At 40.9% G+C, this 19,044-nt stretch overlaps 1 protein-coding gene across 1 annotated transcript in view; it reads right to left on the minus strand.

The window, feature by feature from the left end:
- Window positions 1-11,807: 11,807 nt before the first annotated feature.
- LOC146594657 (uncharacterized) overlaps window positions 11,808-19,044 on the minus strand; it is a 125,586-nt gene continuing 118,349 nt past the window's right edge. Inside the window, exons 3-4 of the mRNA XM_085307122.1 lie at window positions 16,506-16,606; window positions 11,808-12,019 (exon numbers count right to left, since the gene is read on the minus strand). Of these exons, the coding sequence (XP_085163248.1) occupies window positions 11,921-12,019; window positions 16,506-16,606 (200 nt within the window). The 3' untranslated portion in view covers window positions 11,808-11,920. The remainder of the gene's footprint in view (window positions 12,020-16,505; window positions 16,607-19,044) is intronic.

A 19,044-nucleotide genomic window follows, 5' to 3' on the forward strand; every position in this document is an offset into this window, starting at 1 on the left:
GGAACCCCACTGTGCTGAAATGTATTGTGGAAATAACCAAAATTGAATATCTAGAAAGGAGACATCCAGTTCCACCTTGCTGCTTGAGGTCCTTCTGAAATGGACAGCAGAGTACATGCACTACCACTGGAAAGTCATTCCATTTAGATTAGGAAAGGAGGAATCTCTAGCTGGAGATACCAACCTTGCTCCATTTATTACAGAAAGCAGTTCCTAAAAGTTAAAGTTGAGGGAGATGAATCCTACCTTTAGTGAAGAACAGTTTCTGCCCTAAATAATATCTGCATTGCAGCACTGTCAATATACACCTGCAACACTGTTACAAAGATCAGAGGCTCAGCTTGTTTCAAGAGGAGTAACTCCAGTTTTATGGATAGCAATTCAAATTCTGCATTCGTTACTCTTCTCTAGACAGGAAGAAGATATGTTAATTTAAAACACATTAGATGATAATGATTTTAACTCACATTTCTTGGACACTTACTTGTGATCCAACATATAACGTGATCTAGCATCTTTAAAAATGTGTTAATTTGGTGAAGATTGGCTTAAGAAGAGCCAGACACTTATCATGGCTAGCTAACATGTTACACTGGAATAAAGTTGGATTAACTACTAAGACGACAAAAATAAAATTGCTCCAGACTCACCCCAGTGCCCTGAAGGCTGAATGTCTGCTCAATAAAGACTTTTAAAGTTATTACAGTTCTGGCTGTTGAGCAATTATCCATTTGTAGTTCCAGAGGAAGTTCTTCACTCTCCCCAGATTCTACTAAACTTAATCAGTATAAATAAATGAAAGAAAGAAACAAGTTAAAGATTTGAGTCCAGCATGTTAGCAAAATCCACTGATGGCTAATCATTATGCAGTCCTAAAAGGCACACAGCCATAATGTTCTCCCTAATGTTCTCAGTAAYATATTACAGAAAGTTCCCATTTCAATCTAACAAAATCTACTATATGGGATTTCTGGGTAGTCTGCAATTAATTTCATTTAAAGGAGGACTTATTTGTCTCTGTGAGACCAGGCCAGTAGGCACAGCTTGTCGATAGACCRCATAGATTTTTGTCCAGCTGGTAGCCAATGACTAGCTGCTGCTTTTGGTGACCATAAAAGCCCAGCCAGTGAAACTCAGGTTGGATGAAGGCCTTGGCCACCAGAAAGCAGCTGTCAGATCCTTGGACTTCTGTGCCACTTTCTTGGCCAGATGATGGCGCACTGATTTAGGAGAACAAGTCAAATGGTGCAGACAACAGCAGTAACTGTGATCCTTTTTGCACAGGAGAACCACAGAGAGGAAAATACTACTGTGTCACAGCTAGAAATTGTAACTCCAATCTTTTGTAATTCATCTGGTCATTAAGCATGGATTGAACTAATTTTCAGCATTCACGAGATGAACAAAAGGATTTGAATTCATCTTTCACAACACAATGCTGAACTTTCTTTTAGGAAGAGGAAGGAATCTCAGCATCTGGGACTGAGACATTCTAGTTTAGCAATACGCTGTGACTCAGTTTCCAGTTTGTAAAACTGGAATGATAACTCCTTACCAAAAGAGGATATTCTAAAAATGAACATATTCTGGGTACTCCTTTAACAGAGCCATCATTACTGAGGGCACAGCTATGAGAGCTGGAGAGGACCTTGTCGCGTTGTCTGGTTCATCCTGCGTCCTAGGGTAGGATGAATAATATCTACATCATTTCTGACAGCCTAATATTGCTGACTCCCTAGGCAGTCTATTCTAGTTGTTTTTATTCTTCCCMTTAGATTTTCCCAAAGTCTAAATCTCCCCTTGCTTTAACCTTAGCCTAGTATTTTTCACTTAGGCTAGAAAACAATTCGTTCCCCTCCTCCCTGAAGCTACCTTTTACCTAGTTCAAGACCGTTATCAGATCTTCCGTRGCCTTCTCTTCACAGACTAAACGACCTAACTTTTCCTTGGAACTCCTATTTTCTAGACCTCTTTTCCTCCCTCTTATTGCTTTCATCTGGGCTCCAATTAGCCTTCCTTGAATCACCATATCATGATGATTTTGAATTCTAAGCCTATCCTCATTAAGGAAATCCTTTTCCCAGTGCTCACCTAAATAATAAAAAATACTCTCTCATCACACCTTCCCTTTAGTTGTTTGAGACTCTTAAAGAATACGTTCATCTCCCTTCTATCATTACTCAGAAGGTCTCAGACAATTTACCTCCCATCAATCTGTCATGGCAAATGTACTCAGATGAGATATTTCGAGCAATATCTTCTTCCTTTTCCTTCTGCCTATACTTCCTGGACAGTCTGTTGATATAGGTAAACTATAACTAACTGATGCCTTCAAAATCCATGTCTAAGGCTCTCACAAAACTTGTCCCCTCCACTTTGAAGCTGAGTGAGCTGCAAACCTCTGGAAGGATAAGGCCTTGATTGCTGGGATTTTTCAAACCATGTGCATCTCTTTTATCCCTTTCCCAATCTAGAAAGACTCCTAAAATTCTCTCTCATGGATTTTTAATCTTCATGCATTATATCTCTATAAAAAGACATGAAAATGCAATTATTTCTTACTCACCAGCCCCAGCACCTAGCTAGACCAGCCTGGGCAGTTAAAAATTGGTTTTGAAATTGCCATTTCCATATTGCCATGACAGGTATGACTGTGACTTTGCAAACAGCTACAGCTGTGTGTGCTAATTGCTTTCCTCTACATTATTTATGAGATACTTGACTGATGAGATTTCTCACAACAGCATGTGATAACCATTGGCAGTGGGCTCCTGAACTAGTGGGAACTGCATCACCTGCCGTGGTGCAGAAAAGCCAGCTGTTCACAGGCAGTGCGTCCCTGACAGCATGCGCGCTCAGCTGTGAGGTCAAGCTCTACCTGCTCTCGTCTCCTTTTTTAATAACTATTCAGTAGGAAATTTATATGAAAGCATTATATCTGCACATAACACACCATCTTTACTTTAGAGATAAGATCAGAGAATACTGGAGACCACCTAATTTAGGYAAGGAAGAATATAGGGTGTCAATGACCTACACAAGACAAATTTTTTCATTAAAAAAGGCTCTCTAAGCTCTGGTCCCAGATGCAGGAGAGGGTTTGTAAAATGCAATTAGGAAAGCCAGAAGTCAGTCGGCTTAAATTCACCTCACAGGGGGCAACAGCTTTACCAGAAACATTTTACAAAGTACATAAATTGAAAAAAAATACCATATACTACCACAGACAGGAGTACAAAATATATATCATAAGCAACCATTTACCACTGCTCTTTCCTATAGAGTTTATTGTTACCAGCTAAAAGCTATTTAAAAAGCTATGGCTAAAGGTAACTAAAAGCACTATGAGCTAAATCAAAAGCTTAGCATTCCAGGGACCAGCAAATTATACCAGTACTTTTTTCCTCTCTATATATGAATAATTGATAGGGAGATRTAGTCTGCAACAAGGTTCACTGGAAGAAAACTATCAAAAAGAAAAACTTTATGCCTGGAATCGCAGGACCACAACAGGTAGCAGTCAGTACCATGCAGAAGAATGTGGCAAAGCAGCCTGTTAGAATTACTGCTCACTGTTGCTGTTTTTATTATTTTCTCAGGAGGCAATAAAGGTTGCTGGGTAAGCAGCCAATGTGACATCTTCATGAGGTTCACAGCTGTGTGTTTAAGAATTAAATTTAAATAGGATTCCCAGCCAAACTGTAAATGAAATTGTGTCTTGGAGCCTTTTCCAAAGCAGTATTTTATCCTGCCTAGCCCRCAAGTTCTAAACAATATGGACTAACTCTGTGCTCATTTATTCTACACATACTTGGAGTACTCACACTGTTTTTGTGCAGGAGCCTACTGACCTGAAGTTCCTTGTACAGACAGGAAAGAGAAGGTGACACAGAGTGGTCACATTGCCCTTCAGATGTGAGCTGGTATTTCAGAGCCAGGGCAGATACCCTTCAGCCACTTGGCTCAGCACAGCAGAGAGATAATCTGAAGTGCTTGGTGAAGCTGCCAGAGCTTGGAGCATAGTTTTCATAGTTTCTCTGCAGGGGYTGCAGAGAAAAATGTATGGAAGGAACCCCAGGTATGTCTTGCAAACCCAGGCATGTCTTGCCTGCGTGACAGGAAATGCACAGAAGACAATACACTATAATCCAGCCATGGATGAATCCCAGGAGGAGGGAGGCAGGGCAGGATGTACAGTTGTGCTAAGAGCACCCAAAGGTTTAATTTCCTGACTCTTTTTCTGCTGTGCGGTGGAGACTCTTTGGCCATGTCTCATTCAGCAGGTGGCATTTGTGAGTCAAAACAAATTTCCCAGAGATGGGCTGCATAGGCTCCTTGTACTTGCAAACAAGCAGCAGCCCAGTGATGAGGAAATGGATCCTCTACAGACAAGGAGGAGGAAAGGGGGAGGAAGCTGATGTTCCCAGATATCCATCACAGATGCAAAAGGAGACAGGACAGAAGGTATCTGTCTGAATATGTCAAAGACTAACAGCATGGCACAGGTAAGGCTAGGAAGTCATTCATGCCTCATTTCTCCCACCTGTAAATTATTCCTCCCCCTTAATCCCCACAGAAGCATCATTATGATTGCTCAATTATTTAATAGTTTAAAAGAGCTCTGAGACATTCAGATGGAAATGAAGGATTTTATTGTGTGTGTGTTTCTGTTTCTTCCAAGTTGCATGCATGAACACTGAACTTTCAAACCTCTTTACTGAGAATGAAGAATGACCTCCAGTTTATGGATAGGAAAGTTAAACCACAGAAATTTTAAAGAACACATTTCAAAAAACAACCTCTATTTGTTTCTTGGTAACACTTGCTGAGTGCCCAGCTACACACAAACACAGTTTGACTTCCAGAGGGCTGAGTACTTCCAATCCTGATTGTGAACAATCAAGAAGTGAAGGCATTCAACCCACTATCTTGGGCTCAGGATCCCAAATCAGATCTCTCAAAACTTATCTCACTCTAGAAAAACTGAATGGGAACTTACCTAGGAAAACCTGAATGGCAAGTAGCACATTTGAGTGCTCTCTCCACTGTATCACTCACTGGATGCTTTGTGTTGGGATAGATCTTCAGAAAAGCAACTGAGGTATCAGAACAAGTGATCAGATTTTCAGGATCATCTATCACATAGCTCTCCAAGCACAGTGAGTTGTACATGAATGTATTACTGGAGTAAGAATTCCTCTGACCAAAACAGATGAAACTCCCACATTAAAAAATAGAATGCTGAAAGGAAATCTGCCTGTTCCACACTTACTATTTTTAATAGAAAACCCAACTTCCTGACAAAAACAAGAGAATAGACAACTTCCAGCCAGCTTTAATGCCAAGATCTTTTGAAATACTGAGCCATCTGTCACAGCAGGAGTGCTCGTTGCTAAGCTCTTCTGAAAAAGTTGGCCCTCCTTTGGGAACATGGTGCTTTTGAAATTCTACTCTGAGGGCCCTTCTAGGGACCATTTCTTCCATGGAGGAGCTTATTCTTTATGTGTCTATCAGAGCTGTCCTCGGTACAGTGAAGCATGCCAGTAAAGCACGTAGATATGGGCTAAAAGTGCAAAATTAGCAAATTGTTCTGAGTTTGCCCTAAGTCCAAGGAAGAATCAATAAACTAAGTCCAGAACTAGCTGTRCTTTCATTTAATGTTATCAAAAATATTCCAAACAGGTTTTAGCAAATTTCCAAATATATGTATCTTATGAAAATAGTTCACTGAATATCCCTTTTAATTTAGAAATGTTTTTTTTTCCTCCCCAATTCCCTTTGATTTTTCTGCTCCTTTCTCTTTSCTCTCTCACTGTTGGTGACACCTTGCCTCAGGTTAAGAAGAGGTAACGGAAGGGTCCAGTCACCCAGTAATGGAATGTACTGCTCCTTGCTCATGAAAGACTCTTAATAGTGGGACCTCAATCTAGGATGGAAAATCAGCTTCCAAATAGACATCTCTAGGGGTTAATAAAATCTGTTGTACAGACAGGAAAATTTTGCAGTAGATGAATCATTGTATGCACTGGGACCATGCAAACAGAGACAGTGTGATATACAGCACTACATTAAAACAGAAATATGATCCCACTGTAAACACCTACATCTGGTACCTGCAGTGATTCCCCTTCACAGAACAAATATTTTGCAGTAATGTTCTGAACACAGCCCAGCAAAGAACAGCACTAACCTGAACATTTGCCCTATCTTCTGCCACTGGCATGTTAGAAGYACATGTTAATAGTTTCCTTTTTAACAAATATGTATTAAGATCCTTGTGAGTCTCTGGGATAGAAACTAAAATCATGTTACCTTCACTGGAACAAGTTCTCTGGTAAATCAATGAGGTATGTAAGAACACTTTTTATTTAAGTGGGCCAAGAAGCTTTGAAGCAACATTAATGCCTCTAGATAAAGGGCCACACAATCCTGCCTGCTGCAAAGGAAACCCCAGTGAAATTTTGGCTACATGGAAGTTAACAGCAAAATTCCTACAAGTTTCACTGTGAACAAGACTTCAGGTCATAAATCTATAATGGATTTTCTATCAAAAACTTTGACAATGTTTTTTTTTTTTTCCAAAGGAAAAAGAAAACCTTAATTGTATTTTATTTCAATAAACTGTAACCAAATATTTAATTTTAGATTGGGTTCAACCCAAATTCAAAACTATTTGTYTCCTAACCTGACTCGCAAGTTCTAGAGAGCAACCAGAGGAGGATTTAAGATATTACTGCAGCAATGTCTTCCACCCATTGCAGAAAGTTCCTGTATCCATCACAGAGACAGCAGAATTAGTGTCAGTCTTTACTTCTTAGCCACCACTGCTCTTTTAATCCACCAGAAAACTGTAGGCCTTCCTCTAAGGCCCATGAGTTCTCTCACTGCTTCTTCCATGATACATTAATTCTCCCCACAAGCTGCCCCAGGTTTGGACAGAAATATATTCTGCAATACTGGAATTTCTTAAAGATACTTTAACTGTACTACAATTCACATCGGCAATGGCTACTATSTGGCATAGCCCTACCAAAGACAGATTCTGGATTCTGGATTAATGAAGTGTAATTAAGAGCAGAATTTGGTCTCAAGAATTCCATGTCCAAGAAGCCCCCCCAAAACATTTTCTTAGTGCTACTCATCCCCTTTGAAGAAAATCCAACAGAAAAAAGGCTACCAGTTTGACTGCCAGTTTTGCAGAGTCCATAAAACTCTTAGGAGGCATCACTCTAGTTCTCTGGCTCTTGCATACCCAATAGAAAATGATTCTTGATTCTCTCCAGGGTCCCAAGAGGTTTGCCCTTAACCTTACTGAGTCATTAAAGAATATTCAGCCCATAATACAACAAATACAGCAAAATTCCATTTGCTACAGCATAGACTTCTCAGAAGCTACTGAAACATTTTAAAGTAATAACTAAGACTTTGTCCAGCACATCTTAAGCCCCAGGAACTGAATACAACTTCAGCACTTGCTTAAGTTTAAGCACAAGCTGAAATGCATGGCTGAAYAAGAATAGCCTCAGGAATTATGCAAATACTTAGATGAATCCAGGTCCAAATATGAATTACTTCAGAAGACAGAGAAGCAAGTAGTACAATTCAATCATTTTTATCTCCTTTACCAAAAATGCACAAGTTCTTATAGTTAATATTATAGCGTCTTCTCCTGCTGTCAGAAGCCAAATGACCTATTCTTTAACAGTCAAGYTCTCCTCATTTTCAAATCGAAGATTAGTCCATTTATGTTGAACAGTGGTACAGAATGACAATTTCAGAATGTGTGGATTGAGTGCTATTCCACCCATGTTACATTACTTTGCCCTTTTTTCCACTGCATTTCCTCTTGSAATTGACTATCATGGTAATAAGGCAATGCTGCTTCTAATCTCAAATTGTATACTTTATGGAATGTTGGCAATTCATTAGATACCTCCACAAATTGGCCAACTGGATCTGACCTTAAATCTGAATGCAAAAAAAAATATATATATATATATATATAACTTACTCATATTAACAGTCCACATTAAGGTTAAAACATGAGCTGGGCACCTCCATAAAATACTGAATAAAATGAACTCTCAGCAACATCACTAAAAAGGGTAGCCAACACCTCCCAGTAGACAATCAACTCTGTCCAGAATTGACCCTACAACATACAGGCTGATGGTGAAAATGCTTATATACATGACTAATCCTTATTCCTTMCTGCAAATACTCCCACAGGCTTGAGCATTTGCAGGGTCTGATCCCACATCTGTATCATTAACAGCCAGTAGAGTAACACAGACTCCAGTTTGTCYTTTCAGAAGTACCAGTGAATCTGTAATTTAATGCCTGAGAATGTCATTGTTGAAAATGGATGTTTTATAGTAGATATCATGACCACTCCACAGACTAAAGAAAGCCCTCATTTAGTTGTGATCTGAGCAGCTACACATAGGAGAAAGTAGAAAGCAATTAATAAACCTGYTACCAGAGAACTGTTGATAGTTACAGTACAAAGGCCACACGTATATACATGAGACCTAGCTGAGAAAACATCCCAAATTAGACTGAAAAAATCAAGGAATCACCTGCTAACACAATATAGAGTATTTTATTTCTAGGTCACCAACTTCAATTTGGCCTCAAAGGAGAAGATGACTGAAAGTTAATGTCAGCTGACAGCGGTGTGAAAGCAGCAGGATGGATCTCAGCCTACTTCCTAGCAGACTGGAGGACACAACCCAACTATTTGTGATTAGTGAAAGTAATAAAGCTGAAAATTCAGGCAATGATTCAATGATACAGWAAATCCAGATGTAGGGCTCTTAGAACAAGGAGCCAATGCAATATGCACCATTCTGCTGATTTTAGCTTGTCTGAAATCCTTTGACGAGTTAACTGTGTACAAACAGGTGCTAAGGCAGATCAGATATGTTCCTCCTTTCACAGCTGGAAGAAAAATCCAGGTTGTGTATGCCAGCTAATTCAACAGCGATACAATTATGTGCCCATAGCTCATTCACATCTAAGCTGCCTGGTCTCAAGGGTCACCAAACCATGGCCTGCAAGCTTCATCCTCCAGTAAGAGAAATGAAGATGCTGTCTACACCTCCGTCTGTCCTATGAAAGGGTGGAAGATGCCAGATGGTTAGCAAGCCACCAAGGACACATAAAGCCACACAGGCATTAAATAGCACAAATAACGAGACATTAAATGACACCATCCCTGCTGGCACCACATCCTTGCTCATCAGCTCTCCATTCATTTAAACACTTTAAAGAGAGCAGGGAAATGGGAGATTAGAGAGATGTGCTGCTGCCTTTGATAAGCTTGAAAACAGGAGCAATGTTTGTGTTAATCCTGTAGCAGTAATACAGAAGAGGCATGATTAACTGCAGTTCCAGGAGCAGTCTAGTGCAATCTATTTTCTCAGTGAATTCCTCCACGGAAAGATGGGTCACAGGGCACACCTCCAAAAAGCATTCASGCGTTTGCACCCACACTGTGTCTGCGGCCCATGCTCCAACAGATGGTTGGCCAAAGGACTTCTTTTATTTATTTATTTATTTATTCTGTTGAACACACAGGAGCAGAGCAAGCCCTCCTGCCAAGAGTGCAGTGAATGCACAGCATTCAGTAACAATGAGGTGACCTTGATTAGAGTCTAATGAGTAGAAACCAGTTGCTTTTCAGCACATAATGAGGTAGAAAAGTTCTGCTATGGTCTGCCAGAGTTCCTGATGCTGTTCTGAGGACTGCTCTCCGAGGTGCAGTCTCTGCATCAGGCACCAACTACCCCTTGGTCCCTCCACACACAYGGCATCTCCTTCTCCGCTGCAGATTCACTTTTAGAGAAGACTGCATTTCTCTTTACATAACCTATTATCCTTTAATCAGTAGTATGAGTGCCAGGGCAGCTCCACCTTGTTTGTACCTTGTGACAGAAAATGTARGTAACTTTGGTTTAGACTCTTCTTTCTTATTGCTCTTTAAAAAAAGGATTGTACTCTGTAACTAGAATTTGGCTAAGAGCAATGGGAAAGGGCTGGGCAGCCCTAGAGACGTGGATCCACCARTATCAGGGGAAAATATCCTCACTGAGCTTTCCCCTTAGAATGCCATGCCTCTGGGAATGAAGCCAGAGAGACTGGATTACCTGGTGTGAAGGCTTGCAAGATCGCTGTGGCTTAGRAAGGTAATACCATCATAAAAGTGCTACTGAGGATGGAGAAGGCTTAACATGGGCATTGAACATATCTTTTCAACCTTGCGACAAGGAAACATGGGTAGTGATGCCATCACTTGCTGGTAATTGAAAAGRCTGAATAAAATTAGGCTGATGAAGGAGAAAGGGAAAGTTCTCCACTACATAACAATAAATGGTGCTAGTGAGAGGCCTACAGTCCCTCCAACATCCTTATCTGTGCCTGTAACACAGCAACATTTCATTAGAACTGGGGAGAAAACCACCATATTCATGCCATGCTGCATATTAGCAGAGGCCGCAGAGGAGCAGAAATCATGAACTGGAGGTAGCAGTGGAGAAACAGAATAAAACAAGGAGTTTCCACCCTATTTAAACCCAGGGCACTTGCAGTGCCAAAACTTTCCCAAAGGAGGAATCTCTGCTTTGAAATGGAGAAAATTCACAGCTAGTAAAAATGAGAGTGGAAGTTGCAGCTCTGGAAAATAAATACACAAAGTGTTTGCACTCTGCATGGAAGGGGGAAGGGTGTTGCAAACCAGAGGAAAGATTCTGTGGTCTTCAGAGGTTTCTAAGCCCAGAAAGCTACAGCCCTTTCACAAGACACTCTTTGTTAGGCTTGAGCTCCCTCTCTATTTCACAATTTACCTGGAGAGGAAAATGTTAAGGAGCTAGCATTTAAAAAGAAGGAAAAAAATGTAAAAGTATTTTTAATTTTAAAAAGAAGAAACTTTTTTTATAGCTGCATAATCAGTTAGAACTTGCCCCTGGTGTTATGTCCATGTACTAGGCTTCCTTAGGGATCCAYTTACATCTGCATAATCATCTATTTTAATTATATGATGCCATAGGGTATTTGATACTGTATGGACAAGTAAAAGACAGAAGGATGAAGGTGGGGCAGAAAATAGGGCTACTATATTTCCATCAGCAAAAATGACTGTCACATGCAGTCATGTGCACAGGATGGAGGATGGGTAGTCATGTGAATATCCCCAAAATAAGCTCCTTCAATCCTTTGTGAGGTGGATTCTCTCTTCTGCCCCAAGGCTCAATCCCACTAACCCTTCCTATTATAGACTCTCACAAAGCTCTTCAAGCCAGGGTTTCCATCTTCTCCACAGTCTCAAAGCCTCTCCCATTTTACAAGTCCTCACCCCAGAGCAAACCACTCTTAATCCCAGCCCAGGGTCCTCTCATTTCACCAACCCTCTGTATCATTTATACCTGGTGACGTTAAATATACAAGTCACATCAGAAACCTTTTGGCATCAGGAAATTCTCAGACTAGTCTTTTCCCCACCCTGAAATGTCCCTGCTCCCATCTCTAATTTGCAATCCAGTAGATCCCATCTGCTGGAAGGTGACATAAAGAATCAGGTTTGTTCACATTAGTCATAGTGGGAGGACCTCCAGGAGCTAGCTGGGGAGCCATCAGTGGAATTTGACCAGTCCATGACCATACCTCTGAGCAGCACATGCTTTTTATCACACTAAGCAGGTATCATCATGATCTTCCTAACAGAGGCATCCTTTCTCTTTTCTCGCTTTTCTCCATCAGCAACTGTTGTACACTCCCAGGGCCCCTCCAGGGATCAACAGAGAGAGTGTATGCTGCAGTGGCAGCATACATACGCTACCCATTTTCCAATGATCTTTCTTAGCTGCCATGATGGGCTCCTCTTGTTCCCACAGGCTGAGGCAGATTTTGTAATGATGGATTCCTAGGTCTCTTTCCAGAGATGAATCTCAGCAAATGACAACACTGATGGAGCCATGAGATGCAGCAGTGTAGGTATCTCGCATGAGGTTCTTAGGGGCACCTAGAGGCAATGGAGATACATGAAAAACAGAGCAAGGCATAGGGAGGAGTCAGCAAAAATGAAAATAACTCCAGCAGAAAAAAAAAGACAGGCAGTGAAATGCCAAAGCTAAAACAGCATCCAAGAAGCTAATCTTTCCAAGGTTTGCCCCGACTGTCAGCATAACACATCCTAGCACCGTAAGTAATTTCTACAATATTTGGATTTGAAACTTTATAGGTTCTGTTATAGCCTGAGACAATTTTGGGTGGAAAGGAGTTTCCAAATATCACTGAAATCTGGGACTGCATGGGYCCAAACTTAGTGACAGCCTGATACCATCTAAGCTTTGACCCTTCAGCACACTTGAACTTTGTCATAACTATATGGCAAAAGATGCACAGGSCAGAACTAAGCAGCTTGAAAAAGTATGTGTGGGTTGCTTACAATCAAGAATGATTTAATGCTACCAAGGCGAAAAGATGATCCTGCAAAAGGGTAAAATATATTAAACTGGGAAAACAGTGCTTATATGCTCCATAAAGAAAATACTCTGTGCAATTACCAACAGAGAGGATATGGATAAGCAGTTTTCAAGAGGAAAGCCGCTCTATCTCATTAAACAGCTGCTTCGCTCCTGCTTTTTTTCCCTGCTCAACTCTTCACTTTTAATCTACAATACCCAGCTATGCTGCACACACCAAGAATGCAAAGCCGACAAGCACAGGAGGGCCTCCCTTTGCAGCTTAGGATAAAAGCAAGAGATTGAAGGGATGGATTGTCTGCTTTTTCACTGCAAACCGGTAGATACCTTATGCCCATTACAGACAGGCTAAGGATTTGGAGACCTGGAGAWATGTAGGAATATCAGGCAGAAAAATAACAGGCAAATTTCCACATAGGAAAGAAGGAAGCACCATGGTATTTGCACGAACAGGCTGTGCTATAGCACGGGGTTGGTCGTTGCTGTGTGGCAGGGGTTGGGGGCAGCGCAGCAATGCAGCTGCTCCTCCTTACAGAGGACAGAGCACACCCAGTGCTGGCTGATGATAAGGGGGAGATACAAATCAATTAGCCCTTTCTCCCCCCAGCTACGTCAGGAAGGGGTATTTGTAGGGAAGTATAAAGTCTGCAGTAATACCTCACCAAGGGAATTTTCCCCCTAATCTCAGCGACTGCTTTACGGCCTGAAGAAAGAAGAGGATTTCAGCTTTTCCTCAGGATAGTTGGTAACACCAGAACTCTGTTAAGCCACTGCAGCTGGTTTGTGGGTGTGAGAGGAGCCCAGAGGCTCCTAAGTCCACTCTATTCCTTGCTGTCTGAATAAAGCTCTGACTATAGAAAAGACAGCTTGGTCAGGGGCTTTCTTATCCTCATCTCCCTGCTGTGATCACAAGGAGCTCCTGCTCCAGCCCTCTGATGTGTTGGCAGCCTCTACAATTTAAAGTAGCTGTGATTTATGGCTTGGAGAAAGCCTGTACTTAGGGAGTACAAAGGTAAGGCTGGCCTGAGMAGCATAGCTGTGTCATAGCTGACCCTCTGTTTTGATCAAATGAGTGATGAGAAGGAAAGAATTCAATTCTATTTGCTATCTGGTGAGGATCAGCTAAGGGACAGAAGGGTAGCGGAGGAGTTAATTACCCCTCACACCCAGCACGTGCAGCCAAAAATGTGATGACACTCCRCACGTTGATGGGAGGGGAATCTCTCTCAGATACCTCTCTCCCTCCCTCCAACTTCAGTGGAGAAGGAAATGGAAAYGTGAAAGAGAACATATCCTTAATGTTTCACCTTGCTTTAATCATATATAAAGTCCTCTTCATTTAGTCTCTAGAGGGAGTGTTACATGCTCTGCAACAAGAGAAATGAAGGGAAGTTTGCAGTCACCTAAATCTAAGAGAGAGAGGTGCTTGTGGCATGCATCATGTTGCAAATCCCACTGTAAATTCATGGACAAATCTCCAATAGCAAGTAAGAGGGAGCCTAGTTCAAACACACAAAGCCAATGAAAGGCTTGAGCAACTGTTAATCAGATTCTTAATYGGTCTTTTCCTTCGTTTCAACATTCGTCATGTGAAGAAATCAACAGCAGTTCCCAAATGCGCTTTTTAAGTGATGTTCAGGACATAATCAGATCTCTTTGAAAAGGGACAGTTCCATATTCCATCATAAATTTTTAATACTATTGCCTGCCAAATTCAGCAAATGGCTTTAGTAGGGGCCTGTATTTATCAAATTACCACCTTCAAGATAAATGCTTAGAGGGATGCATTATGCTCAGTCTGCCTAGAACTTCTTCTACTAATGAGGGCATGCCCTATCCTTTCCAAAACACCACTTCTAAAACAACAGTCCAATTTTTACATTACAGCCATGGCTCCCTCGTACTGACTGAGTAGCTGTCATTTAGATTCCTGCTATCAACTCCAAATTCTCTTTCATCTAGGGTCTGTGTTATGTGATGGCAGTCCAAAGCAGTGACCTATGACTTGCTACATTTCTTATCTCATGACATGTGGAATAACTTACAAATGCAGGTAATTAGTTAAAGATGTTTCATGACAAATTAGACTAATGGAATTGTAATGGTTAAATTAACATCTCGGGGTCAGTTTTAAGGTCCCTTGTTAGGGGCGATAGTTCAAAATGCAAGCCGTGGGACTCTGGGAAGTATCTTGTTTTTTTATTAAAGTGCTTCTTTTGCCTGCGAAAAGTCAAGGACATATCTGCTGAGATAGGGCCTGATCCAAGAGAAACAATCTGGTTGGCAGTTTCTGGATAAGGCAGTCTCTCCAGKCCTGCCCCCAAACTTTGTTCTGTAGGCAAGATACACTGTAGAGCAGGGCAACAAGAAAGAAGGTTCAAAGCATACAGCTTTGCACTGCTCTCGACACTAATCTCTCACTCTGTCCTTACACCTTTCAACTGAAAATCTCATCCAGTATCTTTCTTCAGGGAGGAAGTTAATTTCTCAAAATAGGCAGTCCAACATGAATTAAACAGATAAATCATGTCCTATTACCTAGGTCCTTTCTCCAGGAGGWGCCTGAGAGACTCTCCCTGTATGGTCCCCTAACAATAGAGCTACTTGTTAACTCTCAAACAATGCTAGGAACAACCAGGAAAGGAAGAAACAACATAATGGAAAAAATCATTTTACAATTTTGTCAGTCCCTGGTGTGCCCATATCTTAAGCACTGCATGCAATTCTGGTCACATCATCTCARAAAAAAGCTAGGAGAGGCAGCAAGAACATCAAAGAGGGTGATCAGAGATACTAAGCAGCTTCTATAAGTGAAGAGACCTCATAGACAAGGACTCATTTGCTTATAAAAGAGACAACTGGACTTGGATATAATGGAGGTATTCAATATGCAGTGAGATGGGGAAAATAAATAGGGAATAATTATCCTTTGCTCTTTGTAACATCCAATAAAATTATCAGATGGCATATCTAAAAAAGAAAATCACTTTTCACACAATGTGTAGTTGAATATGGAAGTCACYGATGTACAGGAATAAATGGTTTGAAACAGTTTAAATAAATGTGTGGGGATCCACCAACAGCTATTAAATACAGCAGTTCAGATGCTACCTTGAACTCAGGAAATGCTTCCATGCAAAATGACAGAAGCTGSAAGGGCATATTAGAAAAAGGACTCCTGCCTTTGTGCTTCTTTATGTGCTTTTGTTGTCCTTACATTACTTGCACTCCCAAAGACAGGACATCAAGTTAGATGTAGCTTTGTTCTGATTCAGCAGAGCCACTTTTATCACCTGATYTTGGGTCTCTCCTTATTACAAAGGAGACAACAAATTAGTCAGAGATAAGGTTAAGTCCACTTCCCTTCAAAGGCAGCCCTGACCTCTGATGGTCACCTAAAGGAACAGCTTACATTTCAGAGACACGGAGCATCCCCAGTTTCCAGTGGTGATGAGGGCCATGGGCATATACATGTACATACACATACGTACACGAGACTGGGAATGAGATGATGTCTGTAATTACACATCCTCCATTTTTAACTCCTAGCACATAATCCTTGAGCATTCCATTTCCAACATAAACACAGAGCATACATTTAGACAGACAATCCCTGCTGAAGGAAGCACACTACTCCATGCCTAAGCAGAGAACAAGACAGCAAATGACACAGGACCGCTGTTAGCTACATTGCTTAATTCACAGTCTTTCGATATTACGGCTGAAAGCATAGTGCAAGGACATCTACATAACAGAAAGAGTAACATGGGTTTCTGTGTTCAAATACCATTCCAGAGCGAGTCCAGGCCAGGTCAGCACCCTCCACTGATGCTTGTCTCTTGATCAGGCCATTCAATTCATTTTTTTTTTAAGACAATTGATGCTAAAAGATTGGAGCCTACTGTGATTTGGTATTAATCACCAATTTAAACAATAAGCCACAGTATTACGCAAAAATTTCTCACCTGGAGAGGAACACAAAAAGATTACTTGGGGCAGTGGACCACCATATGCCATACATACATTGTGTATATTGACTGCAGCTACTCTCAACTGGTACTTCTGCGTGGTCTTCTGCCTCTTAGTGAAATACTGTCCTTCACAGTCCCCACAAGAATAATTGTCTGTAAGAGATAAAGGAGACAGCTATGGTTCACARTCCAGCCAAAGCGTGCCCTCTTCCATGCTTGTGACGCTGCTTTATTGTGGCCTTGGACCTGGCTGAGTCTCGATCCAGACCTGTAACAGGCCTCTTACAGTCTTGTCTCTCTCCTTAGGCATCTATACACCTAGGAAGAAAGCTCCCCTTTGGATACCTCATGGGACAGTATAATGTGCACCTCTCCCTGCATTTCATGAGTTCTCATAGCTGAGGGAAAAAGACATGCCATGGATGCCACAGGCAGTGCATTACCAGCCCCTTCTCTGAGGTACCAATGATACAAATCTACCGCAGTGACACTTGGGAGCCAGGATGTTGGAGTTCATGCTATGGCAGCTCGTACATTCAGCTTTGGAGCTCCCAGAGTACCAGCAAAGATAGTGTTGTCATAGCACCTCTTCTGTCCCCACTCCTGGAGGCCATGGCTAGATGGGAACAAGGCAGGCACCCAGTCAACACTCAGCGGGAACAGAAGGGAATGGGAAGATTCCTTCCATTTTTTCCCAGTACACGCACACACACAGTAGCAAACCAGTCCTTTGTGCTTAAAAAGAACATGTRCATCCCCAGATGAACGTCAAAGGAAAATGATTATTGTTTCCAAAATTATGACATTCTTTCCATGACATAAGCAGCAAGATGGGAGAAATTAGGTATTTAGTATGTATGTAAGATGGTGATTGCAAGATAACAGGAGGAATAAGCTGTGACAAACGAACATCCACTCAGTGCTTTGACTGGCTGTGTGTTTCATCTTCCTAATTCCTGGCACTTGCCATTCATGTCTTTTGCATATATGTATCAATGACAGATGCAAAGGCAACAATCTGCTTCCACAGACAAAACCAGGATTTCCAAGCCTGTTAACAGAACACCAAACAGACACGTCTGTGACATTGTGTACYCTTGCAAACATACACACAGAGTACCTTTTTATATCATTTCATGTACATGAAACAGTAATAAATAGTAAACATCATAAAAATATAAAATGAGAACCTCATGTTTTTCTACACTAGTTTTTGTTCTTTACATGAGAGCTTTTAGCGCTAATAGCTAGAGGAGTATATACAGAAACCACTTTGGGTTTTGAGAAGACTAATTTAGTTCTGCTGGTTTCTGTTACGGAGATAAGAGTATGTGGACTCTGAACACAAGAAAGAAATAGCTGAATAATGATTTATCTTCTTCATAAGAAAGATACTTTCCATTAATGGAATAGTAGAGCTGTTAACTCTGTAGAGGATTTATGTGTTAGTTTTAAATGTTTGTAGGTCAGAAAGATATTTTAGTCTCAAGTGTCCTCATTAGACACTGACATACTTACACTGTATTTTTCAACACGTTTATAAAGTTTATGGCTGACAATTTTTGCCTCATTATTACACAGAAGTGATATAAATATGATGCTATCAAATAAAGGAAGTATTATGTAATGTACATAACCAAGGGGTAAAATATAAAAAGCCATAGGAAGGGTAGATAGTATAGCTACTCTAATCTTATATTTATCCTTTATCTTTTTTAGAGAGAGCAAGAAAGCAAGGCTATTCACATAAGAATCACTAAGAGTCTGCTTTTGTTAAAATTCTTACTTAATACTAGTAATAAATGGTAATAAACTCATAATCTTTTTTGCTTCCACTGCACAAGGTTACAAACATTTCCTAACATAATTTTCTCTACTTCCATGTAACAGTTTAGAAGGACAAACCTAACTAGAATCACAGAATCACAGAAACGCTGGTTGGAAGGGACCTCCTGGAGGTCCTCAGTTCAACCTCCCATTCAAAGCTGGACTACTGCCAATGCTACATCAGGTCACTTATGACTTGCCCTGACTGAGTCTTAAGAACATCCAAAGATGGAGACTTTATAACCTCTTTGTGTGACCTGTTCCAACACTACACCACCCTAAGAAATTAAACAAGACAAGGTTTACTGAGAATTGTGGGATTTTTTAAAAGACAAGTTAAGGTCAGTTAAGGTTTGGTCTGATGAAAGAGACTGTCTCTCCTTAAAAACCTTGTCTCACTGTTAACTCTCACAGATCCCATTTAAGGAAGTGTATCTCTATTTTACTTCCAAACACCCAGTACCATGGAATATTTCAATCTCTCACCAATGAACAAATCCTCACAATCATCTTCTGATGGTAGGGAAATGTTCTTGGTTTTATCTGATGTAGAGGAATGCTGAGGTGAACAGCAACTGTGTACTCAGCCACATAGGACATCAAAACAAAGCCAGGAAATGAATCCAGATTTCCTATCCACTACTTCACTGTGTTAGCCACAACACCACTTTGTCATTAGTCAGCTAATCTTTCTCAGAAACTAATGCAAAGATAAGTTATGAAAGGCTGAAACAACCTTCTCATGACAGCATCAGTTACGACAG

The sequence above is a fragment of the Rhea americana genome, unplaced genomic scaffold (genome assembly GCF_003343005.1).
Source record: "Rhea americana isolate MKP2758 unplaced genomic scaffold, rheAme1 scaffold_253, whole genome shotgun sequence".
In the NCBI taxonomy this organism is placed as follows: Eukaryota; Metazoa; Chordata; class Aves; order Rheiformes; family Rheidae; genus Rhea; species Rhea americana.